Source organism: Phyllobates terribilis, unplaced genomic scaffold (genome assembly GCF_046119375.1).
Source record: "Phyllobates terribilis strain yellow unplaced genomic scaffold, ASM4611937v1 Scaffold_47__1_contigs__length_9908305, whole genome shotgun sequence".
NCBI classification, from domain to species: domain Eukaryota; kingdom Metazoa; phylum Chordata; class Amphibia; order Anura; family Dendrobatidae; genus Phyllobates; species Phyllobates terribilis.
In genome coordinates, this window is record NW_027362807.1 from 805,001 (window position 1) to 819,180 (window position 14,180).

A 14,180-nucleotide genomic window follows, 5' to 3' on the forward strand; every position below is an offset into this window, starting at 1 on the left:
TAAACCTGATTTCCGGCTAAAACATTTCCCACATTCTGAACAGGAAAAAGACTTCTCCCCTGTGTGAGCTCTATGGTGATTAACCAAAGCCGATTTATGGTTAAAACATTTCCCGCATTCTGGACATGAAAATGGCTTCTCCCCTGTGTGAGTTCTCTGGTGTATAACTAAATCTGATTTTAGGTTAAAACATTTCCCACATTCTGAACAAGAAAAAGGCTTCTCCCCTGTGTGAGTTCTCTGATGTATAAGAAGCTCTGATTTGTAGTTAAAACCTTTCCCACATTCTGAACAAGAAAAAGGCTTCTCCCCTGTGTGAGTTCTCTGGTGATTAATCAAAACTGATTTATCGTTAAAACATTTCCCGCATTCCAAACATGAAAATGGCTTCTCCCCTGTGTGAGTTCTCTGCCACGCAAGATCTGATCTGCGAATTTTTTCTTGTTTAAGAAGAGTATTTCTATATTCTGAACGTGAAAATGGCTTCTTTGCTTTAGGAGCAGTTCGTTTTTTAATGCTTATTTTGTAACTTTGATTTTCCTTAGTAGTCGCTAATGAATCAGAAGACAGGACCTGTTTCAAAGGATTAGATGATTGATCTTTGCTGTGAAGGGATGATGGTATATCTGGAGTAATGGCATTCATTTCAATTGCATCTTGTTGGATCTCAATCTCATGTGATTTAAAAATTGAAGATGTCAGTTGTCCTTCTGATCTCCTGGTACAGTCATCTGCCAAGAATAAAATTAAGTATTATTATTGAATAAAATGTTCTTACATTTTTTTAACATTTTTACTTAAAGGGTCTGTAAAAATGGCAAGTTACGTAAAAAAAAAATAAAAAAAAAATTATTCACCAAGTCAATTACAGTTCACAGTCTAAAAGACTGTGCCCAAACCACATTTAGCGTTCATGTATTTGGCATTACTATAGTGAGAAGAACCCACTTAATTTATCTGGGCACTGTGTGTTGGGTAATAAAATGGCATTTTTTCAATTTTCACTCTCCAACATCCACTGCGTGCTAATTTAGGGAAAGTGCCTGTGGCGTCAAAATAGTCCCTACTCCTATAGATTAATTCCCTGAAGGTTATAATTTCCAAGATGGAGTCACCTTATGGGGATTTCTACTGCTCTGGTTTTCTTTCATTTTGTCATATCAAGGTTTCTGCAAATGGTGGGTCCCATTTTCTCTGGGATCTGCTCCTGCAACGTCTAATTCTGTCACCAGGAGCTTTATTCATCCTGCAGGCGGCGCTGGTGAAGGAGGAGACGTCAGAACCAGAAGCTCTGGCGGCGCAGGCTCTGTCCAGCCATTAAGATTAGGGTTGCTGGGACCAGTAGTATCATCCAGTCTGGCAGTATGGGTGTGTGTGCTGTCCACCTGGAGTAATCTGCACCCTGCTTCAGCCAATTGGAAAGCACCGCACCCTACTAAAGCTGGAAGCATATTGCGGGAAGCTGCCAGATACAGCCTTGTCCTCCTCTGGTTCAGTCCTCTGTGATCAGCTCCCGGTTTGTCTATTTGTTTCTGTTGTGACCTCGGCCCCTTTACTGACTATTAGTTTCTTCTGATTTTGTATTTTCTCTGCCCTCCTGGTTCTGACCCGAATAGCTGACTATTCTTCCCATCTGACACAACAGAACAGCAGGTAACACAGTGGCCCAAGCCTACGGGCCTCTGTGTAAGTCCAGATCCATGTAGAGGGGTTAAAGAGAATCTACCACCCCCTGGGAGATTGGAGACCCCTAATATGGGCATACAGGTTATAGAAAAGTAGATCTATACATGCCTGTATGGCCCATAGTAGAGGTCTGCTTGCAGTGAAATGGGAGTTTCATAAAATCCGTTATCACATGCTTGGCGTCCCCCGGACGCCAAGAAGTCCCCGCCTATCTGCTTATTTAGCATGTTCCCCACCTCCCCTACACATCACAGGGACCTGTGACGTGCACTGGTCTAACTCATTTCCCGCGCATGCGCAATGCGACGCTCACATCAGGAGAGCTTTGTTTCCTCCCGGTCCGTTTGTCTCTGCACTGCTCTGCAGTCGCAACGCTCATGTGCAGGGGAGGGGGGGGGGACATGCTACATAAGCAGATAGGCAGGAATTTCTGGGCTAATTAAAGAGATAGGCGGGGATTTCTTGGTGTCCAGGGGACGCTAAGCATGTGAAGACAGATTTTATAAAACTCAATTTCACTGCAAGCAGACCTCTACTATGGGCCATACAGGTATGTATAGATTTACTTTTCTATAACCTGTATGCCCATATTAGAGGTCTCACATCTCCCAGGGGATGAGAGATTTCCTTTAAAGAAGTTAAAGGGGTGATGGGCAAAACTGTGACTATAGACCATAACACATCTACTGAAGAACTGAAGAAATCAAGCTGAACAGGCTTCTTTATAAAAAAAAATGAGTAAATAGTGGTGAAACCTCTCGGGGGTAATTAGAGTATGTGGTTCTTGGCAATCTAAATTATCGCTAAGTGCCAATATTTTCAGATCAGATGAGTTTCAAGAAGAAATATTAGACATTTTAAATGAACTTTTTATAATAGTGCAGAGCTGAGGTGTCTTATATTTAGACCTCGGGCATTGGGAAGACGTAATGGAGACCTTTTTTTGAAAGACTACCAGGGAGTTACAGAGTCACATAAGTGAGGCCGGCCGATCCCACCACAATCAAACTATCATACAGAATGAACCTGGAAAAAAATACATAAAAAATATGTTACATCCTCAACAAGAACATATGTATGAGGGGAGAACTCCAACATTAAAGCGGACTTACACTTATTTATGGTGGACCATTGGAGCTACTATGAGTTCTGACCAGGAGAGTAGAGAAAGTATTAGTGCCCCCATTTCAGGAGAGATTGTGCAGTAATCTGAATTCCTTAGGATTGAAAACATAATGGAATTTATGACGTGAAGTGAATCCAACATACCAGGGCTCGAGCCATGCCAACACATCTCCTGCAGGTGTATATATTACAGTATATTACAGCTATCAGCCTCGCACAGCTTAGAGATACAGGTGCTTCTCAATAAATTAGAATATCATCAAAAAGTTAATTTATTTCAGATCTTAAAAAAAGTGAAACTCATATTATATAGTCATTACAAACAGAGTGATCTATTTCAAGCGCTTATTTCTGTTAATGTTGATGATTATGGCTTACAGTCAATGAAAACACAAAAGTCATTATTTCAGTAAATTAGAATAATTAACAAAAAACACCTGCAAAGGATTCCTATGCGTTTAAAAAGGTCCCTTAGTCTGTTTCAGTAGGCTCTACAATCATGAGGAAGACTGCTGACTTGACAGATGTCTAGAAGGCAGTCACTTACACACTCCACAAGGAGGGTAAGCCACAAAAGGTCATTGCTAAAGATGCTGGCTGTTCACAGAGTGCTGTATCCAAGCATATTAATGGAAAGTTGAGTGGAAGGAAGAAGTGTGGTAGAAAAAGGTGCACAAGCAACCGGGTTAACTGCGGCCTTGAAAGGATTGTTAAGAAAAGGCCATTCAAAAATTTGGGGGGAGATTCACAAGAAGTGGACTGCTGCTGGAGTCATTGCTTCAAGAGCGTCAACACACATAGACTTATCCAGGACATGTGTTACAAGTGTCGCATTCCTTGTGTCAAGCCAGTCATGACCAACAGACAACGCCAGAAGCGTCTTACCTGGGCCAAGGAGAAAAAGACCTGGTCTGTTGCTTAGTGGTCCAAGGTGTTGTTTTCAGATGAAAGTAAATTTTGCATTTCATTTGGAAATAGAGGTCCCAGAGTCTTGAGGAAGAGTGGAGAGGCACACAATCCAAGCTGCTTGACGTCTAGTGTGAAGTTTCCACAATCCGTGATGGTTTGGGGAGCCATGTCATCTGCTGGTGTAGGTCCACTGTGTTTTATCAACACCAAAGTCAGCGCAGCCGTCTACCATGACATTTTGCAGCACTTTATGCTTCCCTCTGCCGACAAGTTTTTTGGAGATGGAAATTTCATTCTCCAGCAGGACTTGGCACCTGTCCACACTGCCAAAAGTACCAATACCTGGTTTAAAAAGAACAGTATCAATGTGCTTGATTGGCCAGCAACTCGCCTGACCTTAACCCAATAGAGAATCTATGGGGTATTGTCAAGAGGAGGATGAGAGACACCAGACCCAACAATGCAGACGAGGTGAAGGCTGTTATCAAAGCAACCTGGGCTTCCATAACACCTCAGCAGTGCCACAGGCTGATCGCCTCCATGCCACATTGCCGCATTGATGCAGTAATTGATGCAAAAGGAGCCCCGACCAAGTATTGAGTGCATTTACTAAACATACATTTCGGTAGGACATCATTTCGGATTTTAAAATATTTTTTCAAGCTGTTATAAAGTATTCTAATTTACTGAGATAATGACTTTTGTGTTTTCATTGGCTGTAAGCTATAATCAACATTAACAGAAATAAACACTTGAAATAGATCACTCTGTTTGTAATGGCTCTATATAATATGTGAGTTTCACTTTTTTGAAGAACTGAAATAAATTAACTTTTTGATGATATTCTAATTTATTGAGAAGCACCTGTATATCATGGCACAGGTGTAATGTTTTTTGCATAGTTAATTGCGATCCTGTATGAAGTTAGTCGGTTTTAAAAGAAATTGAAAAATCAGGACAAAAGGGAAACTCTGTTGTTATTGTACAGAAATTCACACTTGGCCTCACTGCACATTTAATGTTGTCGATCATAAAAGTGAAGTTTGGTCATTAAAACTGGACCTGGTCTTGTAGGGACCATATGAGCACATTCAGCAACACAGAAGGGAGAGAAGGTAGATTCATCCAATAAGATATCAGGGTTCTAGGAAGCCAACACCATCATTACCCTCCGCTTTCACTTACAGGCCCATCATAATATTTTCTTCAAGTGATTTTCTAAACTGTCTGTACATTCTACATAGATTGTCATCTGGTTTTGTAGTCTACAGATCTGAGGAGGTAATGGTCAGCGTCTTCTAATCCCAGGGGGGAGGTGGATCCTCCAAGTTATAAGTTCTATAGAAAAGGGCTTTCAATGGCCAAAATCATTTGAACAGTTTTTGGTGGAGGAGAATGTTGTAGTCTAGAGGTAAAATGGTGATCACACGGTTGTGATACAGCCGGACTACACAACCGATAAAGCAGCCACAGCCGGTGACTTATAAGAATCTGTAACTTCTCTGCATTTAGTGGTTACTACTCACCTGGGAGGTCATCTGTAGGAATCATCTCTTTACACCACTCATCACCCCTCACATATGTCTCTGTAGTATTAATGTGGGTCAGATCTTCAACCTGAAACAAATATTGTAAAAGTCACAGACAGATGGAGAAGTCCCATCTATGATCAGCTCTAATCCTGCCATCTCCACCGTTCTCATTACACAAGTATAAAACATATAATACTGGTGGATAAAACAAGACTGAGCACAAGACCTTCACAGCCATCTACACATCATAGGGGAGATCTCATGACACCTTCTCTCCATCTACCTGATGATCCTGAGGAACATTGGGATCTTCTTGTTTACAGTCCTGTGGAAGAAGAGGACGGGGACATCTCTCTGGTGTTGTCCTCTTACTGGATAAAACTGGAGGAAACACATATAGGGACTGAATTCATTCTTTACATACAGATAATTATAGGCCGTGTGTATTCAGTCCTGTCTATTACCTGGTGATGTGAGGGGCTGGGGAACATTCATCATGACGTCCTTGTACAGATCTTTGTGTCCTTCTAAATACTCCCACTCCTCCATGGAGAAATAGACGGCGACATCCTGATACCTTATAGGAACCTGACATATACAATGATACCGTCATCCCCCCGATCCCTTCATAGCGTTACTGTATAATGTCCCAGCATTCCCAGCAGTGTCACCTCTCCAGTCAGCAGCTCAATCATCTTGTAAGTGAGTTCTAGGATTTTCTGGTCATTGATGTCCTCATGTATGAAGGGGTGAGATGGAGGCCCCGTGATTGGGCTCAGGGGTCTTCCCCATCCCTCAGACACAGGGTCCTGACAGCGCCCACTAGAGGTCTTCTTCACTACTGTGTAATCCTGGTTATGGAGAGACACATTCATAAACCTCACTACAGACATTTCCAGAGTCCTCACCTCTCCAGTTCTGTCCATCTGTTATTCCCATAGATAAGAATGATGCAATGTGACGTCATCAGAATCTCTCACCTCTCCAGTAACCCGGAAGAGGATCTCTAGGGTGAGGTGGAATATCCTCTCCGCCATCTTGTCTCTGTCCATTTCCATCTTTTATGGATAAATCAGGAAAATTCACTTGTATAGAAGATCTTTACTGAGAGGATCCGATATTGTAGAGACCTGAACGAGAAGACGATGAGCCGATGTAACATCATAAAAATCCTGTGTAATAATACAATTACTAGAGATAATCAGGGAAAACATGAGGAGATTTATAATTTTACAGTATTTAGTTTTCTTCTTTACATCTAGAAATAAAACCTATATACACTGCTCAAAAAAATAAAGGGAACACTCAAACAACACATCCTAGATCTGAATGAATTAAATATTCTCATTGAATACTTTGTTCTGTACAAAGCTGAATGTGCTGACAACAAAATCACACAAAAATCATCAACGGAAATCAAATTTATTAACCAATGGAGGCCTGGATTTGGAGTCACCACCAAAATGAAAGTGGAAAAACACACTACAGGCTAATCCAACTTTGATGTAATGTCCTTAAAACAAGTCAAAATGAGGTTCAGTATTGTGTGTGGCCACGTGCCTGTATGATCTCCCTACAATGCCTGGGCATGCTCCGGATGAGGTTGCGGATGATCTCCTGTGGGATCTCCTCTCAGACCTGGACTAAAGCATCCGCCAACTTCTGGACAGTCTGTGGTGCAACGTGACCTTGGTGGATGGAGCGAGACAGGATGCCTTCATCTTCCAGGAACTGCTGACACACTCCAGCCACATGAGGTCTGGCATTGTCCTGCATTAGGAGGAACCCAGGGCCAACCGCACCAGCATATGGTCTCGCAAGGGGTCTGAGGATCTCACCTTGGTACCTAATGGCAGTCTGGCTACATGGAGAGCTGTGTGGGCCTCCAAAGAAATGCCACACCACACCATTACTGACCCACTGCCATAGGTCATGCTGAAGGATGTTGCAGGCAGCAGATCGCTCTCCACGGCATCTCCAGACTCTGTTACATCTCTCACATGTGCTCAGTGTGAACCTGCTTGCATCTGTGAAGCGCACAGGGCACCAGTGGCGACTTTGCCAATCCTGGTGTTCTGTGGCAAATGCCAAGCGTTCTGCACGGTGTTGGGACGTCGGGCTCTCATACCACCCTCATGGAGTCGGTTTCTTATGGATTGTGCAGACACTTGCACATTTGTGGCCTGCTAGAGGTCATTTTGCAGGGCTCTGGCAGTGCTTCTCCTGTTCCTCCTTGCACAAAGGCGGAGGTAGCGGTCCTGCTGCTGGGTTGTTGTCCTCATACGGCCCCCTCCACGTCTCCTTGTGTACTGGCCTGTCTCCTGGTAGTGCCTCCAGCCTCTGGACACTACGTTGACAGACACAGCAAACCTTCTTGCCACAGCTCGCATTGATGTGCCATCCTGGATGAGCTGCACTACCTGAGCAACTTCTGTGGGTTGTAGAGTCCGTCTCATGCTACCACGAGTATGAAAGCACAACCAACATTCAAAAGTGACCAAAACATCAGCCAGAAAGCATTGGTGCTGAGATGTGGTCTGTGGTTCCCATCTGCAGAACCACTCCTTTATTGAGGGTGTCTTGATAATTGCCAATAATTTCCATCTATTGTCTATTCCATTTGCACAACAGCATGTGAAATTGATTGTCAATCAGTGTTGCTTCCTAAGTGGACAGTTTGATTTCACAGAAGTTTGATTTACTTGAAGTTATATTCTGTTGTTTAAGTGTTCCCTTTATTTTTTTGAGCAGTGTATTTTAGGCCACAGACAACAAGCAGTTTCTTCCTCAGAGTCTGCAGCTGAACACGTTTCTCATAGACTCATCTTCCATAATGCTAATTGTCGTCTCATTTACGGACACTGGAATCGGCATTAGTAATACTACAGGAGATATTCATTACACATGACATGAGAAATAACTACTTCATGATCAGGACGGCATCTTCATTTTCTACTATGGCTCTAGAAACATATTGGGCCAGAATCCGTCACTGACTACATCTCCACCGGTCGTCTATATGAATGTTTCCCTTCTTCCCCGGACTGTAATCTTGTATCATATTAGATCTCATGTCTGATTCACACACAGAAGTTTGAGGCATTTATAAAAGCTTTTTTGTTTACACAAACACCGTGGACAGAAATTATTTGATACCAAAGTCTTCATGTACATTGTTTTATGGTGCTTACTTCTGGCCTTAGGCTTTCCTATGTTACAAGAAAGACACCAGATAAGAGCAGAAATAGTAAAAACATGCAAAAATCACAAGACAAGTTTAAGGGCAATGGTACCAAATACTAATGAAATGTATGTAATGTTTTAACTTTGCAGTAAGTAATAAAAATGCCTTAAAACATTCTCTCTCATCTGGCAAATATTAAAAATTATGGTAAATTATGGTAATCCTATTTGACCTAAAACTGGAAAGGTTTATTCTGATTTCATGTCAGATATTGAGAGAAACATGCATATGTGTCTTTATATAGTGTATGTAAACTTCTGGTTTCAACTGTACATCAAGAGAATGTCAAGAGTGTGCAAAGCAGTCATCAAAGCAAAAGGTGGCTACTTTGAAGAACCTAGAATATAAGACATATTTTCAGTTGTTTCACACTTTTTTGTTAAGTATATAATTCCACATGTGTTAATTCATAGTTTTGATGCCTTCAGTGTGAATGTACAATTTTCAAAGTCACGAAAATACAGAAAAATCTTTAAATGACAAGGTGTGTCCAAACTTTTGGTGGGTACTGTATCTATAAATATATACTGTATATCTGGTGGAGTCATATCTCCCGACTCTGCAGACCGCATGCCGCTGCTGTACTTGGCAGGCACGGACCAGATGGTATGGAGATTAATGAGGGAAAAGTCCAAAGGCAAACTTTTCCACACTTAACAAGAACTTGATGAGAAGTATATACATCAGATAGCAGGCACAACACTTTATGAATGCTTCTTCTGCATTAATAATAAAAAAGTGGAATAAAAAAGTGCAAAAATGCATATATAATATATGACGTATTGGCCGATATTTTGGGCAAAATACTCAAGCTCGTAACCCGCGTCAAGGGTCCTCATGCTTATGAGTCCCTACTCTAAACATAAAAAACAAAGCCACAATAAGAAGAATTAAATTTTTTTTTCTTTTTTTCTTCAATTGTGGGGGAATTTTAATTCTTCTTATTGTGGCTTTGTTTTTTTACCAAAAAAGAAAAAAGTTATGGCTGTAGGAAGAAAGGGAGCAGAAAACGAAAATGCAATAATGGAAAATGGCCCAGTCATGAAGGGGTTAACACTACCAAAATTACAAGCTCAATGGCTTGTTGTGGATGTACTGTATATAAACAGATGTAAACAATGAATGATTGATACAGTCACTACCTTACCCAATCCCGTACCTAAACTAAGCTGATGCTGCCTAGAAGAGGAGGTTGGCACCCTAAGGAACGACAATTGTGTCCCTCAGAAGCCCTATAGAACGTATAATTAGCAAATATATACACACACACACACACACACTATATTATACAGATTATACAGTGGGGAAAAAAAGTATTTTGTCAGCCAGCAATTGTGCAAGTTCTCAAACTTAAAAAGATGAGAGAGGCCTGTAATTGACATCATAGGTCGACCTCAACTATGAGAGACAAAATTTGACAACAAATCCTGAAAATCACATTGTCTGATTTGGAAAGAATTTTTTTTCATATTTTGGTGGAAAATAAGTACTCAATACTTTGTTATATATCCTTTCTTGGCAATGACAGAGGTCAAACGTTTTCTGTAAGTCTTCACAAGGTTGGCACACACTGTTGCTGGTATGTTGGCCCATTCCTCCATGCACATCTCCTCTAGAGCAGTGATGTTTTGGGGCTGTCGCTGGGCAACATGGACTTTCAACTCCCTCCAAAGGTTTTCTATAGTGTTTAGATCTGAAGACTGGCTAGGCCAGTCCAGGACCATGAAATGTTTCTTGCAAAGCCACTCCTTCGTTGCCCTGGCGGTGTGCTTGGGATCATTGTCATGCTGAAAGACCCAGCCACGTTTCATCTCCAATGACCTTGTTGATGGAAGGAGGTTTGCATTCGAAATTTCACGATACATGGCCTCATTCATTCTTTCATCTACACGGATCAGTCGTCCTGGTCCCTTGGCAGATAAACAGCCCCAAAGCATGATGTTGCCACCCCCATGCTTCACAGTAGGTATGGTGTTCTTTGGATGCATCTCAGCATTCTTTCCCCTCCAAACACGATGAATTGTGCTTCTACCAAACAGTGCTACTTTGGTTTCATCTGACCATTCTCCCAATACTCTTTTGGATCATCCAAATGCTCTCTAGCAAACTTCAGAAGAGTCTGGACATGTAATGGCTTAAGCAGGGGGACATGTCTGGCACTGCAGAATCTGAGTCCCTGGTGGTGTAGTGTGTTACTGAAGGTAGCCTGTGTAACGTTGGTCCCAGTTCTCTGCAGGTCATTCACTAGGTCCCCCCGTGTGGTTCTGGGATTTTTGTTCACCGTTCTTGAGATCATTTTGACCTACGGGGTGAGATCTCGTGTGGAGCCCCAGATTGAGGGAGATTATCAGTGGTCTTGTAGGTCTTCTATTTTCTAATTATTGCTCCCACAGTTGATTTCTTCACACCAAGCTGCTTGCCTATTGCAGATTCAGTCTTCCCAGCCTGGTGCGAGGCTACAATTTTGTTTCTGGAGTCCTTCGACAGGTCTTTGGTCTTCACCACAGTGGAGTTTGGAGTGTGACTGTTTGAGGTTGTGGACAGGTGTCTTTTATACTGATAACAAGTTCAAACAGGTGCCAGTACTACAGGTATGAGTGGAGGACAGAGGAGCCTCTTAAAGAAGTTACAGGTCTGTGAGAGCCAGAAATCTTGCTTGTTTGTAATTGACCGAATACTTATTTTCCACCAAAATTTGAAAAAAAAATTTATTTCCAAATCAGACAATGTGATTTTCAGGATTTGTTTTCTCATTTTGTCGCTCATAGTTGAGGTCTACCTATGATGTCAAATACAGGTCTCTCTCATATTTTTAAGTGGGAGAACTTGCACAATTGGTGGCTGACTAAATACTTTTTTTATATATATATATATATATATATATATATACATATATATATATATATATATATACATATATATACACACATACACACACACACAGTGGGTATGGAACATAGTAACAGTTTATAAGGCCATCCAGTTCAGCCTATTTCTTGTGCACTGCAGCTATTCCACAGCGTTGATCCAGGGGAAGGCAAAAAAAAGCCCATGCGGTATAGGCCAATTTACATCATTGAGGAAAAATTCACTTCCCGACTCCAATCTGGCAGTCAGATTAAATCCCTGGATTAATTAACTAAGCATAAGATGTAATTTTATTGTTCTCAAGAAAGGCGTCCAGGCCTCTCTTGAACTCATTAAGTGAGTTGGACATCACCACGGCTCTGACCGTAAAGAATCCCCTTCTATGCTGGTGCAGGAACCTCCTTTCCTCCAGATGCATAGTGTGCCACCTCGTCTTTGTCACCATCCTTGGTATAAACAGGTCATGGGAGATATCTCTGTACTGCCCCCTGATGTATTTATACATGTTTATGAGGTCTCCCCTAATCCTTCTCTTTTCCAACGTAAATAGGCCTAATTTTGACAACCTCTCTGGGTATTCTAGTCCCTCCATTCCCTTTATTACCTTAGTCGCCCTCCTTTGTACCCTCTCTAGCTCCAATATGTCTTTCCTGAGCACCGGAGCCCAGAACTGTGCACAATATTCTAAGAGCGGCCTTACCAGCGCTTTATACAGAGGAAGAACAATGTTCTCATCATATGCACCTATTCCTCTTCTGATGCATGCCATGACTCTATTTGCCTTCGCAGCTGCTGCCTGACACTGGGCACTCCAATTTAATTTGCTGTTAACCAAGACGCCCAGGTCCTTCTCCATGTCAGATTTCCCCAACGGTTTCCCATTTAATATGTATGGGTGACTGCTGTTGTTCTTTCCCATGTGCATGACGTTACATTTATCGGCATTGAACCCCATTTGCCATTTTTTGGCCCAACTCCCCAATTTATCTAAATCCTCCTGTAGCTGTGCCCTATCCTCATCTGTATTAACTACTTTACAAAGTTTAGTATCATCTGCAAATATTGCTATTTTACTATGCAACCCTTCCACCAGATCATTAATAAATATATTAAATAATATAGGGCCCAAGACATACCCTCGAGGCACCCCGCTAGTAACCCTGACATACCCTGAGCTTACTCCATTGATAACCACCCTCTGCTTTCTATCACTCAGCCAGCTATTTACCCACTTGCACACATTATCCCCCAGACAAAGCATTCTCATTTTATATACCAACCTTTTGTGTGGCACGGTATCAAACACTTTGGAGAAGTCAAGGTAAGTATTCAGACCCCTTTATTCTTTTCACTCTTTGTGAAATTTCTGAGTAAAGCAGAAATTCTTTTGTAACCTTGGCCAGATCTGTGCCTTGCCACAATTCTGCCTCTGAGCTGCTTGGGCAGTTCCTTTTGAGCTCATGATTCTCATTTGGTCTGACATGCACTGTGAGCTGTGAGGTCTTATATAGACAGGTGTGTGCTTTTCTGAATCAAGTCCTATCAGTTTAATTAATCACAGCTGGAATCCAATGAAGGAGTAGAACCATCTCAAGGAGGATCACAAGGAAATTGACAGCATGTGACTTAAATATGAGTGTCTGAGCAAAGGGTCTGAATACTCATGACCATGTGATATTTCAGTTTTTCATTTTTAATACATTTTCAAAAATGTCTACATTTCTGTTTTTTTTCAGTCAAGATGGGGTGCAGAGTGGACTTTAATGAGAAAAAACTGAACTTTTTAGAATTTACCAAATGGCTGCAATGAAACAAAGAGTGAAAAATTTAAAGGGGTCTGAATACTTTCCGTACCCACTCCACAGAAGGGCGAAAAATCCAGCACGAAATCCAGGTAATGTGATAAAAGTTAAAACTCCATTTATTGTGAAAAAGTTAAAACAAGACAATGGGACTTACGAGTCACAATAACATGTTTCGAACTCAGATGTTCTTAGTCATAGTGTGACCCATATCCAAAGAAAACCAAAGTCAAATTTTTAGGATTTTATCCTATTCAGTCCAGATCTGATTCAATGGATATTTTTCAGGATGTTGTGCAGCAAATGTAAAAGGTGCTGCACTCATTTCCGAATATGGGGACTGTCAAGTGAAATGTGACCAATAAAGAACGGATTGCCCTTCAAGAATTAAAATGTATGAAAGATCTTGTCATAAGAATGTCAGACAAGGGAGGAGTAGTAGTATTAACCCTTTAACACCAACGCCTTCGTGATCAGGCCAATTTTTGGTCAATCTGACCACTGTCACTTTATGAGGTAATTACTCTGGAATGCTTCAGCGGATCCCACTGATTCTGAGACTGTTTTTTTCGTGACATATTGTATGTCATGATTGTGGTAAAATTTATTCGATATGACTTGCGTTACTTTGTGAAAAAAATCGGAAATTTGGCATGGCAAAAATTTTGAAAATGTTGCAATTTTCAAACTTTGAATTTTTATGCCCTTAAATCAGAAAGATATGTGACAAAATAGTTAATAACATTTCTAACATGTCTACTTTACATGAGCACAATTTTGGAACCAAATTTTTTTCGCTAGGAAGTTATAGGGGTTAAAAGTTGACCATTGATTTCTCATTTATCCAACAAAATTTTCAAAACCAAATTTTAGGGACCACATTTTATTTGAAGTGACTTTGAGGGGCCTTTATGACAGAAAATAATCCAAAGTGACACCATTCTAAAAACTGCACCCCTCAAGGGGCTCAAAACCACATTCCATAAGTTTATTAACCCTTCAGGTGATTCGCAG

At 41.2% G+C, this 14,180-nt stretch overlaps 1 protein-coding gene across 1 annotated transcript in view; it reads right to left on the bottom strand.

The window, feature by feature from the left end:
- LOC141191520 (uncharacterized) overlaps positions 1-14,180 on the bottom strand; it is a 1,025,631-nt gene that overhangs the window by 1,062 nt on the left and 1,010,389 nt on the right. Inside the window, exons 2-7 of the mRNA XM_073661408.1 lie at positions 6,233-6,382; positions 5,924-6,103; positions 5,717-5,840; positions 5,536-5,633; positions 5,247-5,337; positions 1-731 (exon numbers count right to left, since the gene is read on the bottom strand). The exon at positions 1-731 is cut by the window's left edge and continues 1,062 nt beyond it. Coding sequence (XP_073517509.1) covers positions 1-731; positions 5,247-5,337; positions 5,536-5,633; positions 5,717-5,840; positions 5,924-6,103; positions 6,233-6,310 — 1,302 coding nt within the window. The 5' untranslated portion in view covers positions 6,311-6,382. The remainder of the gene's footprint in view (positions 732-5,246; positions 5,338-5,535; positions 5,634-5,716; positions 5,841-5,923; positions 6,104-6,232; positions 6,383-14,180) is intronic.